This window comes from Drosophila sulfurigaster, chromosome X (assembly GCF_023558435.1).
Source record: "Drosophila sulfurigaster albostrigata strain 15112-1811.04 chromosome X, ASM2355843v2, whole genome shotgun sequence".
NCBI lineage: Eukaryota > Metazoa > Arthropoda > Insecta > Diptera > Drosophilidae > Drosophila > Drosophila sulfurigaster.
The window spans coordinates 31888398-31911225 of record NC_084885.1 but is presented as its reverse complement, the minus strand read 5'-3'; the positions used below and the strand labels follow the sequence as shown (position 1 = coordinate 31911225).

Below are 22828 nucleotides of genomic sequence, written 5' to 3'. Positions count from 1 at the left end.
GTCGATGCTGACGAGCAGCTGCTGCTGCTCTTCTGCTGTCCGTCAGTTTAAATAGCAATTAAATGATCCAACGGGAGCTGCACTCTAGTATGTATACATACATACCTCCCTTTGCTTCCACCCTCTGCTTCTGCTTCTGCTGTGTTGTTGATGTGACAGACAAAACTGTCGAAACTTTTCAAAACAATGAACTGCCAACTCAAAGTGCGAAAGAGATAAGGCACAAAAAAAAAGAAAGGGTGTGATTGCGACTCACTGCTGCATTGCAATTGCCATATGGAAAATTAAATATTTTTCACTGCGCTTCACGTATGTTGCAAAAAAAAAGGAAACAAAAATTGAATACAACACGACAACAACCGAAAATACACACAAAATAACTTTGAAATTGTTGTGGCATTTGCATCCATTGGAATGCTCGTTGTGAGTCTTGTTTTTGGCTCGATTTTCAAGTTGAAACTTTAGTTTAAAATGTCAGATGAGTTAAGGAGAAAGGAGACCATTTTTTCAATTTATTTGCATTAGATGATTTCTATTATTTATGCTTATCAATTCAATTCAATTTTCCATTTCGATTGTCTTTTGCTACGACTTAAAATTTATTTGATTATAAAATTATGAATGCATCGATTTTATATTCTTACTGTTTATTCTTTTTACATGATTTCAAAATATATTCTTTTTTAATTCTTTGTCGAGATTTGACTTATTTTTTATGAATACGTATTAAATAAATTTCAATTTACTTTCTTTTATTCCTTCTATTTTTTTAATCTTGGAAAAGTCAAGTTACATATATTTTATCTCTTCTATTTTTTGTATCTATTTTTTTTTAATTCTTGAAAATCTTTCAGATTTTAAAATGTATTACATATTTATAATTTTCTGCTTAACTCATACATTGAATTTTATTTTTTATGAATAAATCTTAAATGAATTTATATTTATATTTTTATTTATCTCTTCTATTTTTAAAATCTGTTTTTATGTTTGAGACGCCTTCTTTCTCCCCCACAAATCGATACAAATACAAAGCGTAATTTTGAATTAAGAGTTTGGTGTAGATAATAAGACCTATAGTATTTAGCTGACAATATAGTATATTTTAACAACTATAGTATATTTGAATGTAATGTAATGTACGACTATATCAATATGCCAAAAATAGCATTTGGTATATTTTCCAATCTTTGGTCTATTTTGCATGTACTAAATGTTTTTCACTTTGTAGTATATTTTGCATGTAGTACTATATGATTATACCAAATTCAACATTCGGTATATTTTCAGTATATTTTTGGTATATTAATTCGGTATATTTTGAAATAAATACCGCACTGTTTTGCTATTTTATCTAGTTTCTCTCTTGCTTCGCTGTCTTTATAGTTCAACTGTCACCTTTTCTGCTTAATAATTTGCTGTTCGTGAAGTCCTCATTCAATGTGTCGCAACTGCATTTGGATAATGCATAATGCACTTAGACTCGCACACAGTGTCACACACACACAGACGTACACACACACACACTAGCGCAGATTGCAATAAATGTCAAAAGTTTAAAAAAGGCGCTTCATGTGTCATGTGCCGCGTGCGCTTTGTTGCATGCCTCTGCTCTGCTGCTCTGCTGTTCATTTGCAGTTTTGCATTCATGCACTCACTTATTCCCTCTCTCTCTCTCTCGCTCGCCCACTCAATCCATTCATTTGCGTTGTTGTTGTTGCTGCTGTGTTGCATAAATAAAACTGCGTCGTGTTGCAAGTTGCCACCATGCGGCGTAATAACAAAAATGCCCCTGGTACTCAGACCCACACAAAAACACAAAAACACAAACACACTCAAACTCATTCACATGCGTCGTATCGTTGCGTATTATCCACAAAAATGTTGCCGTTTATTTAATTTGTTTTTCTTTCCTTGCGCATTTTTATTTAATTTGTTTTCGGACGCCTGCGAAACGCGTTTCAATTGCAATTCAATCGCCTAAACAAGCTGACAACTCTTTGATGTGTTCCTCCCTTTCTCTCTCTCTCTCTGTCTATTTAACTCTCTCTGCCTCTTTCTTTTTCTTTTCCCCTTTTCTTTATTAAATTTAAGTCAAGTTTAATAGTTGATCGATATACCAAGTATGACTTTCAGTATATTTTTGTATTTTTTCTACGATATGATTATTTATTTATTTTTACGACAAGTAGAAAATATAAGTTTAATTTAAATATAATAACACATAAGAAAACTTCGATCGGTTTATTTTGAATGTAATAGTAAATAAATATACTAAATATGGCATTTAGTATTTGGTATTTGGAAGGCAATGGAAAATTTGGCATATTTTTTTTACCTTATCAGAACAAAAATGTATATTTTAAGAATAATACCCCATTCAAAATATACCAAGTTGATGTTCTAAAAAATACAAAAATATACCAAAGACCATATTTGGTATTTGGTGTATTGATACATGCAGTACATCAATTTAGTATATTTAAAGAATAATTCCGCGCTTATTAAAATATACTAAATTGTTGTACTAAAAAGAAACACAAAAATATGCCGAATGATATATTTGGTATATCAATATACTATTACATACAAAATATGCCAATTGTAGTATTCTTCTTCATTTTATTGAAAATGTGTAACGAGTATCTCACAGTCGAGTAGACTCCATTGTAGCTTTCTTACTAGTTTTCTTGATGTGTTGTTTTTAAGAATTATATATTTCATGTTAACTAAGTAAGTGAACATTAAACTTTAATGGATATGCCTTCTCTACAAATTTAATTTGTAATTCATTTCTCATTCTTTCTTTCAGTTGAACTGCGCAAATGCTAAAGGAAAATTGAATGTAAGTAAAAATTCTCATAGTTTAGTATGTATTATCGAATTGTTGAAATGAATTCAATTTTGCGCTCCGTTTTGTCATTTTTTTTTATGCATTTCTCTCAGTTCTTGTATACGATTAGGTTTTCTTATCAGTCGAGGATTCGTTAACTCGTTACTTGTGTCGTGTTGTGTGCATCAACGAATGTTTAGTCAAAGAGAGATTTTTGCAGAATTTTACGAATGCTGTGATTGCTCTTTAAATTGCATTGCAAGCTTAGAGGGGGAAAAGTAAAACTTACCGGAAATGCCATCGTATGTCCACCATTCCTCCCAGCTGGACAGGACTTCTGCAAATGCGAAAGACAAACACCGAAAAAGAAATGTAAAGAGAGAGAGAGAGAGAGATGAGAAAAATGTGTTAGTTCAGTGCGAGAAAGACAATAAGAGAAAGACCAAGAGATGCATTAATGTGCCAAAGCTTTAAGCCTAGTTCCACATACAGTTTCAAGACAGCGACGGAGATGGAGATGGAGATCGAGACGGAGACGGAGACGGAGACTAGACCAGAGAGCCAGCTGACAAAACCACTTTCATTTCCCCACTAGAAATTTGTCTAGGCAAAAGTCGTCTCAACTTACACATACTCCACCTTAGGCATATAAACCAATATTCCCCCCAATGGAATCGAATCGAATCCCCGCGTCAATGACACCAGAATGGTTCCTGGTTCGCAGCAAGGCGTCGGTCATGGACCCAGTTTGGCAGCCAAATCTATTTTTTGGCTTTTCAATGCGCATAATTCGCTGCCAATGTAAACAGCGCATGAAATCAACTAATGTAAGATTTCCTTATGGCGCAGACAAGTGAGAAATGAGGCAGACAAAACAAACAAGCAGCTCCTGTTCCTTTTCCCTTGCCCTTGCTCCTTCTGCTGGGGTGGGATGCTAAACTCTAGTCAGCCAGCCATCGAGACGCCAATGTCTGGCGTTGGCTAAATGCGTATCGCATGAGTCAACGTCCAAACATTGGTAAAAGGCTTCTACAGATTCTGAGAGGGGGGAGAGTGAAAATGGAGACTCCTGGTTGTCTAGGATGTCGACGTTGTCGTTGTCGCCAGTCAGTCGGGCGCCAATAAAGTTTACACTCAGTTGCCACATTTCGTTTATGGGCAAGTTCTGCTTCCGCTTTATCAAGCGACAGACAATTTTCGCTATTTTTCTTTCGGACCAAAAAATCCCCACTCCCCCACTTTGGAGCGTATTCAAAATTTATGCTATATGCGTCGTGCCGCAGCGGGTAGCACACACACACAGACACACACACAAACACTGACTGGCTGGCGAGACAGAGCGACGCGCGGTGGCTGGGGCAATAAAGCCAAAAGAAATTGCTGCAAGTCAAAGCGGATGTTGAGAAAGGGAGTCGTTGGAATCGCTGTTGCTGCTGTTGCTGCTGCTGCTTCCTGCAGCTACCAGCGTTATGCTATGTCTTCTTTTCAACTTCTCTACTTAGGTCGCGGTCTCTCAACTATGAAGATGAACATGTCGTAAGTGTGGCAAACTAAAGTCGGTAATGTTCGGTGCTGCGCATGGTTGTGCTCAACAGCGGAGTTTTTGGGCAAAGTTTTGCCGTGTAAGACGTCAACATGAATACTTTAAGTTTAGATATATAGTTTTGCAACGAACACTTGGAATATATTATACTAAATCTCAAAAAAAAAACCAAAAAGGTGTTGGCTACTGCAGAAGGTCGTGGTTGTTTTTAAACGTTTTTTAAGGCAGCTGCAATCAGCGATACTTTTTTATTAAGCCTTTTTTACTAAGCCTACATTAATAGCAAATTTTCACTGAGATTGACTTAAAAAATAATTTGAGACTTCTCGGTAGTACACTTCTAGGAAATCCCAGAAGGTTATAGGACTACAGTTTTCTCTTACTTTGTGCGAGTATTCTTCAATGTGATAATCGTTTAAAACAATCATACAAACACGTTAAGTTGGTTATATAGTTTTTTCCCGTACTATAAAATCTAAAATGCCAAAAAATTGTCCGGCACAGTGCACACACAGGGCACAAAATTGTAGTAGTGCACTAGAAGGCTCTACATTAAGAAATTACTGCAGCTTTCTCTAACTTTATGCCAACATTCTTTTAAAGAACATTCTATAAGTTCAGTCGAGACTCACTTGCAACAATTTATAGAGTCTTTCAGACGTCTCGGTAGTGCACTAGAAGGCTCTGCATTAATAAAGGTAGTACACTTCTGGGAAATTCTGTCGTTTATTAATTCAGTCGTGATTCACGTGCAGCACTTTAAGTTCTTATTGAGACCTCTCGGTAGTGCACTAGAAGGCTGAACCTTAATAAATGCATTCTTAAACAGTTGCCGCTACTACGCAATTCTATAGTATAAGTCTTTGAACTTTTAAAGAGTCTTTCAGACCTCTCGGTAGTGCACTAGAGGGCTGAATTAATAAAGGAGGCATTCTTTTGCAGTTAATGCAAGTAATCGGTTGTTTGCATGAAATTTTTGCTTCTAAAACGTTATTCCACTGTAATCTATAAAATCACTTGCAGCACTTTAAGTCTTTAAACCCTCTCGGTAGTGCACTAGAAGGCTCTGCATTTATTTAAATTTATGCTGCTAACACGCTATTCTAATTGCTGTGTTGACTTTATCTAGCGATTTCAAGGACTTTGGCTGCCTTGAGAAGAGTATTAATAGAGGCACTGCTTATGTAAGACTTTTGGACTGCTCAAGATGAAGAAAAGGCTGGAGAAAGGGAAGCGCAAGAGAGAGGCAGAGAAAGTTAGGCGCTTGTCGGTTTGGCGTTGGGTTTTGTCGTGTTGCTTTTCTTGAAATAACAATGAACGTCCGTTTTGCGTTGGCGTTGCACGAGTCGCGAGTTGCCGTCACTTCATTTTGTTTGTTTGTCGCGTATATTTTGTGGGATAGTTGTTGTTACTGTTGTTGGTCTTCAGCTGCTGCTATTTCAAGTTGCGAGCTTGGTGGCGTCGCGTTGCCTCTTGTTTGGCTGCTTAGTGCTGAAAAGTATGCTATTAAATTGGCCTCGCAACCAAGTCAAACCGAAAAATGGCACAAAGCTGCTCAATAAAAAGCATTTGAGAATGTTTTACGGCATTTTGGCTGCTGCCCACCCTGGCAACCCTAATCCAGCAACTCTAGCTGCGGCTTGCTGCGGCAGTCTGTAAGCCAGTTTACGCTACGCTCTCTCGTAAGTTTCTCTCGATTCCATTCGATTCATCTGCGATGATGATTCGTCAACAGATTGCACAGCGTCTTTCTTTCTTTCTTATTCTGGTGCTGTTGTGTCCCTTCTTCGGTCGGTCATGTGGCAATTTGGTTTTATGCTGCAGCAGCAACTTAATTTATTGTTATAACAGTTTTTTCGGGTGGTGTTTTTTTTTTTTATCTTTCTCGACCCAAAAATGCGACCAAGTGTCGCCACTTTGTTGGATGCTTTATGGGCATTCCGATTGCCGCCGCACTTTCATTATCTATTCAAAATGGAAATGTCTCAGTCGATTGGCGATTGCCGATTGTCGTTGTCGTTGTCGATTGTCGCAGTCGATTTGCGCAACTTGTCTTTCCTAATTGGCGTTAAAATCACTTGAAATCTATTCAAATGAGTGTTTGTCACCTTGGTCAGCAGTTTTTCTTCTTTTTATAGAAAGAAGAGTATTATAAAATGTATGTAACAGGTAGAAGGAGGAATCTCCGACCCTATAAAGTGTATATATTCTTGATCAGCATCAATAGCCATGTCCATCTGTCTGTCTGTCTGTCTGCCCGTATGAAACACTGGATCTCAGAGACTATAAGTGATTGCTATAAGTTGTTTTTCAACAGCATTTGTTATGTTTGCACGCAGATCAAGTTGGTTTTAAATTTTTGCCACGCCCACTTCCGCCCTCGCAAATCGACAAAAATCGAATAACAAGCGTAATTTGAAAGCTAGAGTTGCGACTTTTGGTATATACAATAGACTTCTGCATGAATGCATCCAAAACGACAAATGAATCATTTATTCTAAATGTGGGCACACTCTTATTTCTGCACAGTATATTTGGGTGTGAGTGAGTAGGGTAGTATTGTCTGTTTTGATTGACAGTGTTCTCACTCATTCCATAGTTGTACAGCTGTTAATGAGTACAGCAAAATTGGTGTGCAGCAGTCAACATACTGTACAGTCTTTTGGTGTGCAGTTTACTTACTGTACAGTGAGTGAATCTTCATGACTGATACATACACACATATATAGTTCTCGTGTGTATGTATGTCCGATTAAAAATAAATTTGAATTTTCGTTTTAAATGTATTTATTAAAAAAAAAAAGAATTTAGAAAATATTATTTAAATTAAAACTAATTATAATATTTATTTTATGTTATTAAAGAATCTATATTTAAATTATTTATATTGTAATGAAGAAACATTATTTTATTTACCATGTCTTCAGCAGTGGCAATTTTTGACCGTTTTTCGCAAATTAAATTTTTGGCAACAGAAAATGCTCTTTCCGATGCAGCACTGCTCGCGGGAGCTGCTAGTATCTTGCAGCTAATTTGATAAAGCAGCGGAAAACGGTCTTTATTTATTAACCACCACTGCAAAACATCAAAATCTTCATTATATGCTTTATTAACATTTTTATATGTTTGAAGCTCATCCTGAAGATGCGATAAATGTTAGGGCTTTGAATAGGTTTTGAATAATCTGAAAATATGTTATCTGAGAATTTAGCTAATTGGCGGATTATTGGTGGATGGAAACAAAAACAGAGCAATGTTGTGATATTTTTTTTAAAATTTCTATAACTTTGAGTCTATGTACTCTATAAGCGTTAGTTTGCATTTTTTAACTATTTCAATATCATTTTCATTTGAGCGTCGTTCTCCTTATAATTCATGTTTATGCACTTACTAAAAAATACTGCACAGTTGTACACAGTCAACACACAAGCTGTACAGCGTCTTTAAAAAAGAAGAAATGTAGTACTCACTAACGAAGAGTACAACCATATACTGTACTCACTCAAAGTGAGTACACTGAAAATGATGTGCTATCTTCTTCTGGCCTATAGAGTATACTGTACAGTAAAGAATGAGTGCAGTGTTTTTTAAAACACTTCACTACTGTGCAGTACTGTTATGCTGCAAATGAGTACATTCATGCAGAAGTCTAATTGTATATTATACAATAATCACAATAGCAGATGTGATTCCGCAATATTTTGATTTTGCTCAAAATAGCGGGTATCTTATAGTCGAGCACACTCGACTGCAGCTTTCTTACTTGTTTTTTTAATAGTTTCAAGTGTCCAAAAATGTGTTGTCCAATACGACTGATTACATCAGTCTTTAATGTAATCGCTTTGTGTGGCTGTTTGCTTATTATAAACAGATTTTGGCGAATAGTTTGCACTCGGCACAAAAGTTAAACAAGGGCAGCACAAAACGTAATTAACCCACAACACAACACAACACAACGGAAGGGGGAATGGGGAAGAGAAACAATCAACAAAGTTTACGGTTTATGCATATTGAAAATGTTTGCCACACAAAAACATACAAACAGGATTCCCTTTTGTGACTTCTCCTCCATCCTTTTGAGCCTCCCTCTCCCTTCTCTTCTGCCCTCTGTCGTAACCGCTTATCGATAACAAGCGCGTTGCGATGACTAAATTAAGTCAGATTTCTTGTTGATGTTGTTGTAATTACGAACGTTAAATCAAAATCAAAATCAAAATAGAGCCAAAGCCAAAAAGGCAAGACAAGACGAAGAAGGGATATAAAGAGTCGTAATGCGGTTCTTCATGCTCCTTGACTATGCCAAAAGTGGCTATGAAAAGACAACAACGAACAAAAGTCACGCACACACTTCATATCGAGTGTGTTACTAAGGGTGTGTGTGTGTGTGTGTGTTTGAGGGTGTGAGGGTGCTTACAATGGCGTCGCGCATCAGAGGAGAACACGCCACAGCCACAGCCACAGCAACTAATTCGATTTCAGGAGCGCATTTCGAAGATAGAAACTGTGCCGATTCAACAGAGTTTGCATTAATCAATGTTTCATATGAATAACTAAAATATATACGTTCAAAACTAAATTAAATAGATTTATAAAAAGATATGTATATATTAATATAGTCAAATATATTTCTGGTATATTAGCATTTGTGTGACAATTATAAGTCTCATTGGCAATCCACAAAAGAAATAAAAGCTCGAAACAAAACAATTCTAAATTAGCTAGCAATGATGAAATAGAATAAGCAGATTGCAAAGGCATTAAAAGTTCATGTCACATAATGTTAAATATTAAAACGAGTGTTGAAATATACAAAATTAATATACCAAGAAAATACTAAAATATGCCAAAGACGATAGTTGGTATATAAAGCGATTACTATTCAATTTTAAGATATTTGAATTGACTTAAAACTTAAAATAAATTGCTCGCTGTGATGTATTGCAATATACCAAATAAATATACTGAAAAAATACTTAAATATGCCAAAGTCTATATTCGGCATTTACATTTTTGAATTTAAATAAAACTTCAATTAAATATTTGTTGTATAAGGCAATTGCAAGCTTAAATTAAAATCTTGCACAATACAAAATTAATGTACCAAAAACTATTTAAATATACTAAATTATATTTTTAATGTAATAAGTACTTGCTAGTTTAGCTTTAAATAGTTGAATTGAATTGATACTTCAATTAAAATTTATCGTTGCGAAGTATTGCAATATACCAAATTAATATACCAAAAATACTACAAAAAAATAGTACGAGTGGCTGCTAGTTTATTTTTTAGCTTTTCGAAATGAATAAGACACAAATTAAATTTGTTTGCTCTGGAAAATTGCAATATACTAAAAAATACTAAAATACTATGTACCATATTTGGTATATAAAGCAATTGCTGCATAATTTTTTTACCTTTTCAGTTGAATAAAGCTTAAATTAAATTTAATCGCTCTGAAGTATTGGAATATACTGAAATAATACTAAAATATACTAAAAGCATATACTTGGTACAAAATGCAATTGCTAGTTTTTTTTTCAACTATTAGAATTGAGTTGGAAATTCAATTACATTTTTTAATATAAATTATAAATATACAAAAAATACTAAAATATACCGAATTGAGTAGAAACTTCAATTAAAACGACTCGCTGTGAAGTATTTGAGTATTTATTTATTGCTAAAACCTGCTGCGCATGGAATGTATTTGAAAACAAAGGTCAGAGTGTAATTAAACACTTCATGAGTAGAACTAGAAATACCAAATTGCATAAATAGTATTTGCTCGCATTGTTTTCGCGCGCTGAAAGAGTTGAAAGGAAGCGCAGCGCTCCTGTGTCGAGGATGAATGAATGCAACACACGCCACACGCACAAACAAAAGCCAAAGACAAATTCGTAATCCAAAGACAATGGACAAAAGCCACAAGGACACGCACACAAACCGAAAGAGACGGCAATAGAAATAGAGATAGAGATGGAGATGGAGATGGAGAGAGACGTGGAGAAAGGCCTTTTATGTGTAAATTATGGGTTCAATATAATATTGACAAAGAATCAATAAAGGAAATGTCCTTAAAATTAATAGGCGACATTCTGATATCGAATTACTCGCTATGTCATCGCTTTTAATTAAAATTTCTAGACAAGGGCGCGACACACACAGAGACAGAGACAGAGAGAGACACACACACGCACACACATGCTCTGATGTGGTGGCTGAAATTTATGACTTCCTGTTAAACGCTCAACGAACGAACTGATTAGTATCTGAGTATCTGAAGGATCCATCCTTGTCTCGACGGCAGTTCAGTTTATCAAACTGTCGCCTCGCCGCGAAGATTGACGGGCATAACTTTGCTATCTCCCTCTCTCTCACTCTCTTTCGCCCCATCTCGCTCTCTGCTCCCTTTTTGCCTTGCTCCATCTATCCAATCCATCTCAATAGGCAGCTCCTCCCCTTTTTTGTGGGTTTTTGGCTTTTTCAATTGGGGCGACTCTTTGGCACTTTGGCGGTGCTTTTTGGCGGCAAGTTTTTGGCTTTGGGTTAATTTGCTTTAATGAACTTTGCCAATTGTGCGTGTCAAGTAAAATACCCTGGGAATTTACACAAAAAGATTCCGCAAAAGTTTGCGCAAAGTTGCAATTTAAAGTAATGAGAGAAAGGTAAAAGAACATTTAATGTTGTTGCTCAACTATTGTTTAATTATAGGATATACAAAGAACATTTAATGTTGCTCAACTATTGTTTAATTATAGGATATACAAAATCGAGTCAGAGTGAATGTAAAACTATGGTTTATTTTTTTTATATTTTTATCTATTATTATATTTACTACACAGAGAGGAAAAAATTTAGAAAAAATCTCGATTTAATATTTTTTCGATCTTATAAAGATCAATCTTGAAATAAGAAGTTTAGATTTAAACAATATAAAATCAAGATTATTGCAATCTATATTTTTCCCTTACTGAGTAGTAAATATAATAATAGGTACAAATATAAAAAATAAACCACATCAATTTCAATGGTATTTAAGATTTTTTTTAATCCTAAAAAGAACAATCTTGAAATAAGATTTTTGGGTTAAAACAATCTTAAATCGTGATTTTTATGCTAAATTTATCATCTTATTTTAGGATTAAAATCTTGATTCAAGATTGATTTTATTCTATATTGAAAAAGAGATTGTAAATCTCCATTTAAGTTTTTTTCAATTTAAAAAAAAAAGAACATTTTTTTTTCATTTTGCTTAAAATGTTAGAATCCTTAAAAATTAGAAAAAACGCCATTTATTTTTGTTTTATTTGAAACAAGCTAACTTTAAGATTGTTTGATCTTGATTTAAGAATTTGCCGTGGTTCAATTGAAAATTTCTTACACTTTTGAATATAATTATAGAATTTCGATCTTTATTCTTGATTCAATTTTGACATAAAAACAATCTGGATTCAAGATTTTATTTTCGATGTTAGCACGTTTTTTTCTTTTTGTGTATTTTATGAATTATGTTTATTGAATGTTATGAAGTTTTGGAAAAGCACATTTCCAAATAAGTTTACAGGGTACAATTTATGAATTAAAGTTGGGAATATTAATTTAATTACGACGTTTTAGTTGAAAATATTTATAAAGATAATAGGTTTCTGAGTAGTTTCTGACTTTCGAAAAATCAATACACCCTTCTCTTTGGCTAAGTGCAGGGTATTTGCTGAGGCAATTGAGGCAGCTTAATCTTTGTTTTTCGAATATTCACAGCATCGCATTGCAATCTGCCTGAAGTGCAGTTCAACAAGGACGAAGGACTAAGTGCTTAATCCTTGCGCAAGACTCTTGAATCAAGTCGAGTCGAGTCGAGTTCGAAGTTGAAGTTGAAGTTGGGCTTTTGCTTCGCTCTTTCTCTATTCTCTCCACTCCTTGTTTTCTTGGCAGAAAAACAATTTACATTTCACACATATTTAGCACTTAATTACCAGGCAAATTTACCGCCAACAGCAATAACACCTGCAACAACAACAACAACAACAATTGTCGAGGACATTACACGGAAATTTTCTGCAAATGTTTTTGGCAACTTTTTCAGTTCGTCTCTTTTTGGTATTTCCCTTTCTCTTTATCTGTCTCTCTCTAGTTGTTGTTGCGTGGAATGTACACAAGGGAAAGATAGTATTTGCAGTGAATGCTCGACTACTAGATATCCTGTAAAATGGTTGCAATTATAATGAGAGATTCACCTAGATAGTTTCTTGCTTATTTCTTAGCGAGCTGTTTTGGTACCCTGTATACATGTACGACTACAAGATACCCTGTAAAATGATAATAGAATCTTTTTCTTGAACAAACTTGATTTTTGACTAGCGGATACCCTATAAACATGGTCGATTTTCCAAAATTTAATAAAATGTTTGCGTTAGAAACTATTTTTGACGACTACAGGATACCCTATATAAATAATAAGAGATTCGACAGATTAATAATTTCTCTTTTAGTTCTTAGCAAAGTTTTTCGACTAGCAGAGGTAGAGGTTAAGGTATTTTCTAGCATGTACGACTACAATATACCCTGTAAAAGTGCGATAGAAACCATCTTTTAAGAAACTGTTCATTGGATGAGAGATTTTTATAGGGTAACGGGAAACTATTTTGTAATACACTGTATTTTTATTTCTTTAGGGTATCTGCTAGTCGAAAACCTAATCAACATTTTGTTTATACTTTCTCTTATTCTGCACTTTTAATATTCATATTAATGGGCAACAGTTGAGCAGAAGTCTGTTCAATTTCAAATAACAAAAACACAAATTTTTTGTTTATAAAGAATAATTAGCTGAAATAGGTAAACAAAATTTGTCTAAATTTTTGAATTCTTTAATGACAATTACGTTATAAATAAAGACCTAAAATCGGTAAACAAAATTGGTTGAAATTCCAAAATTCTTTAAACAAATCTATTCTTTGAAAAAATACCAAAAATCGGTAAACAAAATTTGTCTAAATACTTGAATTCTTTAAACAAAAGTATTATTTTAATAAATACCTAAAATTTGTAAACAAAATTTATCCTAAATATTTGAATTATTTAAACAAAACTATTATTGAAAATTTCTCCATATTCTTTAATTCTTTGATCAAATCTTTTATGTTCTATATTCCTTGAAATAAACACTCTTTCTATTAAACAATTCTTTGTATTATATTTATCACATAAACATTGCGTAGATCACTTTTTGAGTACAGCAATGAATTACCCAACTAAAGCATTTGCCAAGTTCCAGGGTATAAAACGTTGCTGCAAAACGTTGGCAGTGGTCAAAAGCATTTGTTATTGTTGTTTGTGTGTTTACGGATATTTTGCGGGCAGCGTTTTAAAAAATAGATGAGAAACAGATGCAGACGGACTGCGAGAGCGAAATAAGTGAAATACTTTTGTTGTTGTTGTTTTTTTTTCCTTTTTCAAAATAAAATTCCAATTTCATCTTTTGGCGATGCGTCGAGCTGCGAATCTCTCTTTTAGGCCAAAGGGGAAAGGTGCAGAGGGCGACCCCAGCAATAAAAGTAAATTAAAAAATAGGTCAGCACCCACAAAAAAACAGAAAAAAATAGAATCAGAAGTAAAAACAAGAAGAAAACATGGCATGAAGAACAAGCAAATAGATGTACAACAAAATGTTCAACTCACGCGATGAGTTAACAGCAAAAGTTTTCCTCTTTTCCTCTTTTTTTTTCATTTTTTGTTGCCTTGTCCCCGCTAGCTACATTTGTGCCCCAACCCTCCCACCCTTCAGTCACATTTCTCTCCCCTTCAGGTGAATTCGATGAATTCGCTTTACAAACTTATCGCTGCATTTCCAATGAAATTTATCTTTCATACTCGCGTTCCTCTGCATCACAAAGTTCATCTCGAAACTCGATTCGCTTAGCGTTCTAGTTGTCAAGCGTCTTTAATCATTCTCCCTTTTTTTGTAGAACTTAATTCTGATAACATTAAAAAAACTTAAGAGTAAAAAATAATTAAATCAAAAACAAAACTAAAGACAAAAGAATACAACTGAAACAGAAAACAAATTTATGTATTGAAGAAAGTTTTATAACAAAAAAACTATAAGTATTTTTATGTGAAATTCGTAGATCAAAAAAAATAAGTTGTATATAAAAGAAATGTTGAAATAAGTATGAAGTTATAAGAAAATAAATACTCAAACTAATTTATTGCAGAAATTTATATAATATTCTTAAATAAAAAATAAGTTGAATATAATAATAATGGGGAAAATCCTTTACAAAAATGTTAATGTTGCATTGTTTTGTGATTTCTTTAATTACTTCATAATTTAATTTTTAGAACAACACATTCTACAACATTATTGAAAACTTACATTTTATTTATTTCGATGTTTAATTTTGAACTCACTTTTATGGTACCAAAAAAAAAGATGTTAGCAAAGAATGAAATATTATTTTTAATAATATTAATTTATATTATATTTTCTATTTTGAATTAAATTCTAGGTAAGCAAAATATAAATATTTATAGCATCATATTAAATAGCTGTTGTTTCATATATAGATTATCTTTTTTTTATTACAAAGATAGATTTAATAAAGGAAGGAAAATGTCAATACTCTTTATCACTCTTCAATTTTTCAATATATATGAAAAGAGAATGCACGACCTGAACAGATTTGCGGGTTTTTCAAAGGTCACCGAATACAGAAAACAAACAAAACGCCCCCCATTTGTAACCTTTGCCCCCGCTTCCCCATTTTCTCATCCTCTTTTGTAGCTGCATTGTGCAACACTTTTCATGCTTGCTGCGTTGTTTTTCATACCCGGTACTCACAAAAGGTTAAAGGGTATTATAACTTTGTGCTAGAGGGAAATGTGTGTAACAGGCAGAAGAAGTAACTTTGACCACATGAAGTCATGCTCTAAATAGATAACTCTATTTTCAATGTTATAGTATATCGATATACCAAATGTGGCTTTCAGTTAATTGAGTAATTTTTCCGTATATTAACTAAATCTGAGACTGTAAAATAAGACTTAATTTTTTAACTTTAGAATACATTTATATACCAAATATTGTTTTCAGTATATTTTTGTACTTTTGTGGTATATTAATTCGGTATATTTTCATATAAATTTAGCACAGGAATCTCCGAACCTATTAAGTATATTCTTGATAATAACAGTCTGGTATATTTTGAATCAATATACCAAATATAGCCTTTAGTGTATTGCTAGTATTTGTATGGTATAATAATTTAGTATATCTCCAATCCCATAAAGTATATTCTTGAGCCGAACAGTTTAGTATATTTCGAATGTTGTGCTAATACAAATATAGATTTTGATATATTCTTAGTATATTTGTGTTATATTAATTCGGTATATTTTCATATCAATTCAGCACAGGAATCTTCGAACCCATTAAGTATATTCTTGATGAGAACAGTCTGGTCTATTTTGAATCAATATACCAAATATAGCCTTTAGTGTATTGCTAGTATTTGTATGGTATAATAATTTAGTATATCTCCAACCTCATAAAGTATATTCTTGAGCCGAACAGTTTGGTATATTATGCACTATATGGTATATTTCGAATGTTGTACTAATACAATATACCAAATGATATATTTTAGTATATTTTGAGGTATATTAATTTGGTATATTCTTATTCAAATTGGGTAGCCGGTATCTCAAAGTCGAGCACACTCGACAGCAGCTTTCTCACTTGTTTTTTTTAACACTGGCAAATTGCATGGTCCCGAGGCGCAAGTAGAGTTTGCTCTAATGGCCAATTCCTTGACATGCCATCACATGCCACACACACACACTCGCCACACACACACTCACAACAATTGTCGCAAGAAGTAGAAGAAGAAGAAGAAGCTCATGTTTTTGTTTTTCATTTGAACGACTCAAAGAATGGGGGAAATGGACGACAGGAAAACGAGGCGAAAGTACGGCAGAAAGTCGCCGACTTTCAGCTACAACTATTTTGTATGTGTGAGCGAGTAAGTGAAAGAGAGAAGGAGTGAAAGAAAAAGAGAGAGAGAGGAGGACGTTTAAAAACCATAATTTGACTAAAAACCGTCTAGACGCGCAACTAAACCAACTATCCAACTATCTTAATAAGTTGCTGGCAAAAACTTTGCGCCCGCAAAAAGTGAAGCAAAAGGACCAACAAGAAGAAGAAGAAGAAGACGAAGACGAAGACGAAGCACGAAAAATGCAGAATAGAAAGAGAGGGAGGGAGAGAGAAATGGAGTGAGAAGAAGAAAAAACTGAAGCTAGCTAAAGGAAGTTCTACTAAAGCTGCAGTTTTGTGGCATATACAATTTCGATAATAAGCAACAGCGCCATTGTAGAGGAGAGTGAGGGGGAGGGAAGATACGGAGGCGGAGGTGTGGATGCAATTGTGGGCGTGGCACACGTGTGCAATGTTAATGCGAGTCACGTCAACGCTGCATACGAAATCGTTTCCAAGTTGCCTGCCACAAGTTTCGCTGCCACCTGTGCAACCCCCCCCCCTCTTAGCCCCTTCCCCGCCCCCTCTCTTCCCTCTTGGCTGCTTGCGCTGATTTACTGGCCAAAAGTTGGCTCAATTATTATTGGCGTTGCATGCAATTCGCTTGCAACTTGTATGTTTGCTTGCTTCTTGCTTGCTGTCTGTGCTGAGCTGAGCTGTGCTGTGGCATTGGCCTTTAAAGAGCAACAACAAGAAGTGCGGCACTCACTTTTAAGCTTGCCACCATAGCAGACACCCAGATACCCTATAGTGAGTAGACAGATGAAAAAAAAAATTTTAAGAGCCGCAGATTGCGAATCGAAAGAGTTCCAAAATTCGATGTCAAAGAGCTATACTTGGTATATTTTGAAAGTAATAGTATATTGATATACCAAATATTTCTGTGCATTTCTGTATTTTTCGGTATATTTTCACAAAAATACCGCACTATGATTCTTTAATTGAAAAAAGTTAGAGGGTATTTGAAGCTATACTTGGTATATTTCCAATATAGTAGTATATTGCTATATCTTTTCACATATTTCAGTACTTTCTAGTATAAAAATTTGCTTTATTTCAACGATAATACAAAATTAGGTATACTTCGTATATTTTGAATGAAATATACCAAATATATTTCTGTATATTTCAGCATTTCATGAATATTTATCATACCTCCCTGTTTTGGTATTATTGAAAATACTGTACTTGGTATATTTTGAATATAGTAGTATATCGACATATCTTTTTACATATTTCAGTATTTTCTAGTATTTGAATTTGCGTTATTTCAACGATAATACGAAACGAACTGTACTTGGTATATTTTGAATGTAATAATACCAAATATATTTTCAAATATATATGCTGTATTTGGTTTAATTTGAATATATTAGTATATCGATATATCTTTTAATATATGTATTGTAGTATTTTCCTTTCAACAATAATACAATTTCGTTGTTTCAAAATGTGTAGAGGGAAACTCACAGCCGATCACACTTTTATACTATTATTGCAAGTGATTGAGGTTAATAAATTAATATAATATAATAAGTTTTCTCTCTTTTCTATTTGTGCATTAATATTGAAACTTAGATTTGGCAGTGATAAAGAACTAGATTAACAATTGCACAATTGAAACATCAAAAGACCAAGATAATAAGATTATTAAGAATAAATCGCAATCATAACAAAGCAAAGCAAAGCAAAGCATTTCGACTTTCTTGCTAAATTGACGACTTCCGCGCTGCGTGTGAATTTCTTTCTCGAGCAGAAGAAAGTTAAATTAAAGTTAATTTGCAGCTTGGAAATACTCTATTTAAGCGCATTAGTGCTTATAGGGTATATGCGTTGCTTTAAGCGACTCTCGATTGCCAATTGAGGCAATTGTCACTCGGTTGCCATTTGAAGCCCGCGGCGTTTGGCTCTTGACACATTTATTGGCATCTTTTGTATCACGACTAAGACTAAGTGTATGTGTGTGTGTGTGTGTGTGACAGACAAATGCACAATCAGCTAAACAGACAGAGAAAGAGAATGGGAGAGTGGGAGAGCGAGAAAGAAATATATATTTTATCCATGTCAAAGTGATTTTTCACCTCAAGGGCAAATTTAACACAATAATTTGCACAATTTGTCAAAACAACCCTCGGGCTAAATGGTATCATAAACCAGAACAGCAGGCAGCCAGCACAAGTCACACACACACACACCCGCATATAGAAAGAGACAGTAAGAGAGAGTGGGAGAGAGAGAGAGGTAGATAGTCAAAGCCAGACAAGTTGATTGTACTGCGGCATGCAGTTTGACGCAATGCTCTTTAGCATGTCCGCAACAAGAGTTAAGAATACCCTGTAATTAGCGATAATAATCGGTGCTGAACAGTTCAACGATTTCGCTAGCCAACTTTGCTATTATATCACACTTAATAAAGAAACAGGCAGAGAGAATGTAAAAAAGACTCAATTTTTGATAGTTAGAATATAAATATATACCAAATATTGCTTTTGGTATGTTTTAGTACTCTTGTGGTATACTAGTATATTTGTTACAAATGGTTTCATTAAAAATGGGTAGCCAGTATTTTGGTATATTTGCGGTATATTAATTTTGGCAGCTTTCTTGTTTAGTATTTTTTCGTTATATTAATTTGGTATATTTTAAAAGAGCACTCTCGACTCAATTTTGAAAGTTAGAATACCAAATATTGCTTTTTGGTATATTTTAGTAATTTTGTGGATTATTAACTTAGTATATTTGTTGAATATGGTTTCATTAAAAATAGGTAGCGAATATTTCATATGACCTTCTTAATTGTTTCGTATTTTTGCGGTATATTATTTTTGACAGATTTCTTGTTTGGTATTTTTGCGGTATATTAATTTGGTATATTTTAAAAGAACACTCTCGACTGTAGCTTTCTTACTTGGTTAAATGTAGTACTACATCAATATACCAAACATAGATTGTGGTATATTTTTAGCACTTTTGTGGTATATTTGGTATATTTTTAATAATAATACCGAACTGTTTTGCTTTTATACCAAATTTAGAGCATGGTGTATTTTATTTTATTATTATATTTTAATCGAGGCTAAACCAGTCTACAAAAATCTGTTTTAGATTTATAACTAACATGTTCGTGAAATATTTTTTTTTATAAAATAACTCCCTTTAAACAAAATTTTTTTATTTCTTTGTGCTTTGTTTATTTCTTTCTGATATTTTATTTATTCTATCAATGTCAATTTAAACTTGTTAGCAAAAAAGTGGGGATTTTTTTTTAGAATTTTAAGGAATTTTCAAAAATTCCTTTTTAAATGATTCGATTTAATCGAAATATTTTTACTCCACTATAAGTAACTAAATTGTCTGCTTTATTTTTATTAATTTCTGTTATTCTATAAACTTCAACTTTGTTAGGATTATTTTAAAAATATGAAATAAAATTTGATGCTTTATAATCGTCTTTGCTTTATGAACATTTCTCTACTTCTTTTTCTTTCTAATTAAATGCAAAAAATTAATTATAAATTTATATTCTTTTTTTTTATTAAAACTTCATAAACATTGAAATGCTTTCTCTTCTTTTCTTTCTAATATCGAAAAAGAAAATTATTATAAATTTCTGTTCTCTTTCTTTCTAATATCAAAAATGGAAAATAAATATTATGAAATACAAAGTTTTATGCTAAAATCATTCTCTTTAAAGTAAATCATTTCATTTGTCAATTAAACATTTTCTCAATGTTTTTAAGAGTATTTGCTATTCGTTGTTTTCGTTCTTCTCGTTTGCGATTTGTGTTCTGTTCTGTTTGTGTTTTTGTGGAAGTCTTGTTTTGGTTTTAGCTTTTGACACACTGCAAATATGTTATGGACTCTGGCTGTGGCATAAAGTTGGCTTTCAGTTTGCGTTTATTAACCCCCCGTCGCCCCTCTCTTTCCCACTCTGAGCGGGGAGATGGCAAATAAATTGTGAATAAAAATGCGGAACGTAAATTTCAAGTGTGGCCGAGACTCGGAAAAATGCACTTCATGAAAAATGCATTTTTGTTATGCTGCTTTTTTTTTGTTTTTGTGCCTCACACACATATCATGTTGTGGGGTGCAGCTTGCCCCTTGTTGTTGCAAGGATTTATTTATTGATTCGAGGCAAATTGTTGAAAAGTTTGCATTTAATTATTAGCACATATTTGATTTTGTTTTACTTGATTTTCTTTTTACGCAGTCGATACCAGATACCATGATTTGTTTCATTTTTGCGCAAATATTTTGCAACACACACAGAAAACACATTGCTGCCACATTTTGTGGCATGCCGCCGCAGCCCACCAAAAAAATACTAAATAATTTCTTTACAAGCCACAAAAGTAGTTGGCAAAAATAATTATTTATATTGATACCCTTTCTTTTTCACATTCATTTAATTTCTCTTTCTGTTTTTTTTTTTTCCCAGCATCTTTTGGAATGCTTTTTGATATCAAATGCTAAATTGGTGAGTCAATTAAACATTTTGTTGAAAATGCTTTATCGGAAGTTTATGCAAATCTATGAAATATTATTTGTATTTTTAAATATCTATTTGGATTTAAAAGCAGTTTATTTAATTGAATTTCAATTTTAAAAGTATTTCAAACACAAACAATATTTGATGCTTTTAGCTTCGATGCAGTTATTGAATTCAAAATTAATTTCAAACATATTTCAAGCAACAAATATTTTATGCTTTCTGTTGTCCGACTTTTTGTATTGCATTTTCGATAGAAACAAGTTAGAAGACTTCTTAGAGAGTGCTCGACTTTGAGATACCCGCTAACCATTTTGATTGAGGGCTAAACAGTGCGGTATGATTCTGAAAATATATACTGAAAGCTTTATTTGGCATATTGATACATCAAAACGGTGCGGTATTATTCTTAAAATATACCAAATATATACAATAAAAATACTAAAAGTATACCATGTGCTATATTTGGTATATTGTTAAAGTACTACACAAGAGATTATACCGTATAATGCAAATTATATCAAACTATCCTCATCAAGAATGTGCTTTATAGGGTTAAAAATGTCTGTGTGGTACTATTATTAAAATATACCAAATTAATATACTGGAAAAATACTAAAATATACCGAAGACTATGTTTGTTATATTGTTATAGTACTGCATAAGACAATATACCATATTATGCAAAATATACCATACTGTCCTCATCAAGAATATGTTTTATGCGGTTCGAAATGTCTGTGGTGATATTATTTTTAAAATATACCAAATTAATATACCGCAGATTATATTTGGCATATTGGCATATTCAAAATTAATACCATAGACTAGAAAATATACCATACTGTCTAAATCAAGAATATAAATACGGAATCGGAGAAGAAGGAGACATCTTCTGCCTTTTACAGACATTTATAATACTTTTCTTCCCTGTGAGTAGCGGGTATAAAAATTGATGCATATTATTAACAAGCGTAATGAAAACAACTTGAATTGAGTTGTTAATGAAAGCAATGCAAACACATATTCAAATAGGTTTTATTTGTGAATAGATTTGATTTGTTTTCGTCGACAACTTTTAAATTTTCGTTATTTGCTGAGAGAGCGAGACTTTGTTTGAGACCACTTGAGAAATGAATTGATTTGAAATCATCTCTCGCTTATGCATTACACCTTGTATATTAAGTGTAAGCTTTAAGCTACGACTGAATTAAATTTGTAATTGACAAAAGGGAAAGAGAGAAGTTGAGTTGAATGTGCTTGAGATGCTTTTTGATTAGCACACAAAACGCATCAATTTGCTTTCATTTGGTTGCAAGTTGGCACTTGCAACGACGAGCGAGAAATACTATTTATGTTATTGTGCAACAAAATGCATTAATTCAACTCTAGTTGCAATTTTTCGGCCAGAGAGTGAGAGAGAGAGAGAGAGAGAGAGAGAACTTGTCTTAGTATGAGTTATATCCTTGCTCTTTGTTGGAGAATGCTTTGCTGCTTTTTGGTCTGCTTTGCTTTGCTTTGCACAAAAGTGCCTCGCACACAACATTTTACATACGAGAAGCGACAAGAGAGAGAAAGAGAGATGACGTTTTCATTGCCAGTTGCAAGTTGCCAGTTGCCAGTTGCAACTTGCAACGTCAACAAATGCGAGTGAAATGGAAATGGAAATGGAGTGAAGCAGTGACGAGCTTTAGCAGCGAGCACAATAACAAGTTGAGCTGTTTGCTTCAATGAATAAACTACTGGCCAAGCGAGTCCCTCACTTGCGAGTGAATGTATGAATGAATAAATGAATAAACAGTTTTTGGCGCTCTCCTATGACTCGACTTCGACTTCGACTTTGTTTCGACTTCACTTTTGCCGCAGACGAGTTATTTAAATATCCTAGAAATTCCACATCGATTGGGTGGCATTGACCAAAGTCGAGC

General features: G+C 33.5%; 2 protein-coding genes across 2 annotated transcripts in view; both read right to left on the bottom strand.

Moving 5' to 3' along the window:
- The window catches only part of LOC133849020 (RING-box protein 1-like), a 123237-nt gene that overhangs the window by 43453 nt on the left and 56956 nt on the right, over positions 1 to 22828 (bottom strand). The window lies entirely within an intron of this gene.
- LOC133848391 (carbonic anhydrase-related protein 10) overlaps positions 1 to 22828 on the bottom strand; it is a 33074-nt gene that overhangs the window by 7123 nt on the left and 3123 nt on the right. The window contains exon 2 of the mRNA XM_062283938.1: positions 3123 to 3170. Within this exon, the coding sequence (XP_062139922.1) occupies positions 3123 to 3170 (48 nt within the window). The remainder of the gene's footprint in view (positions 1 to 3122; positions 3171 to 22828) is intronic.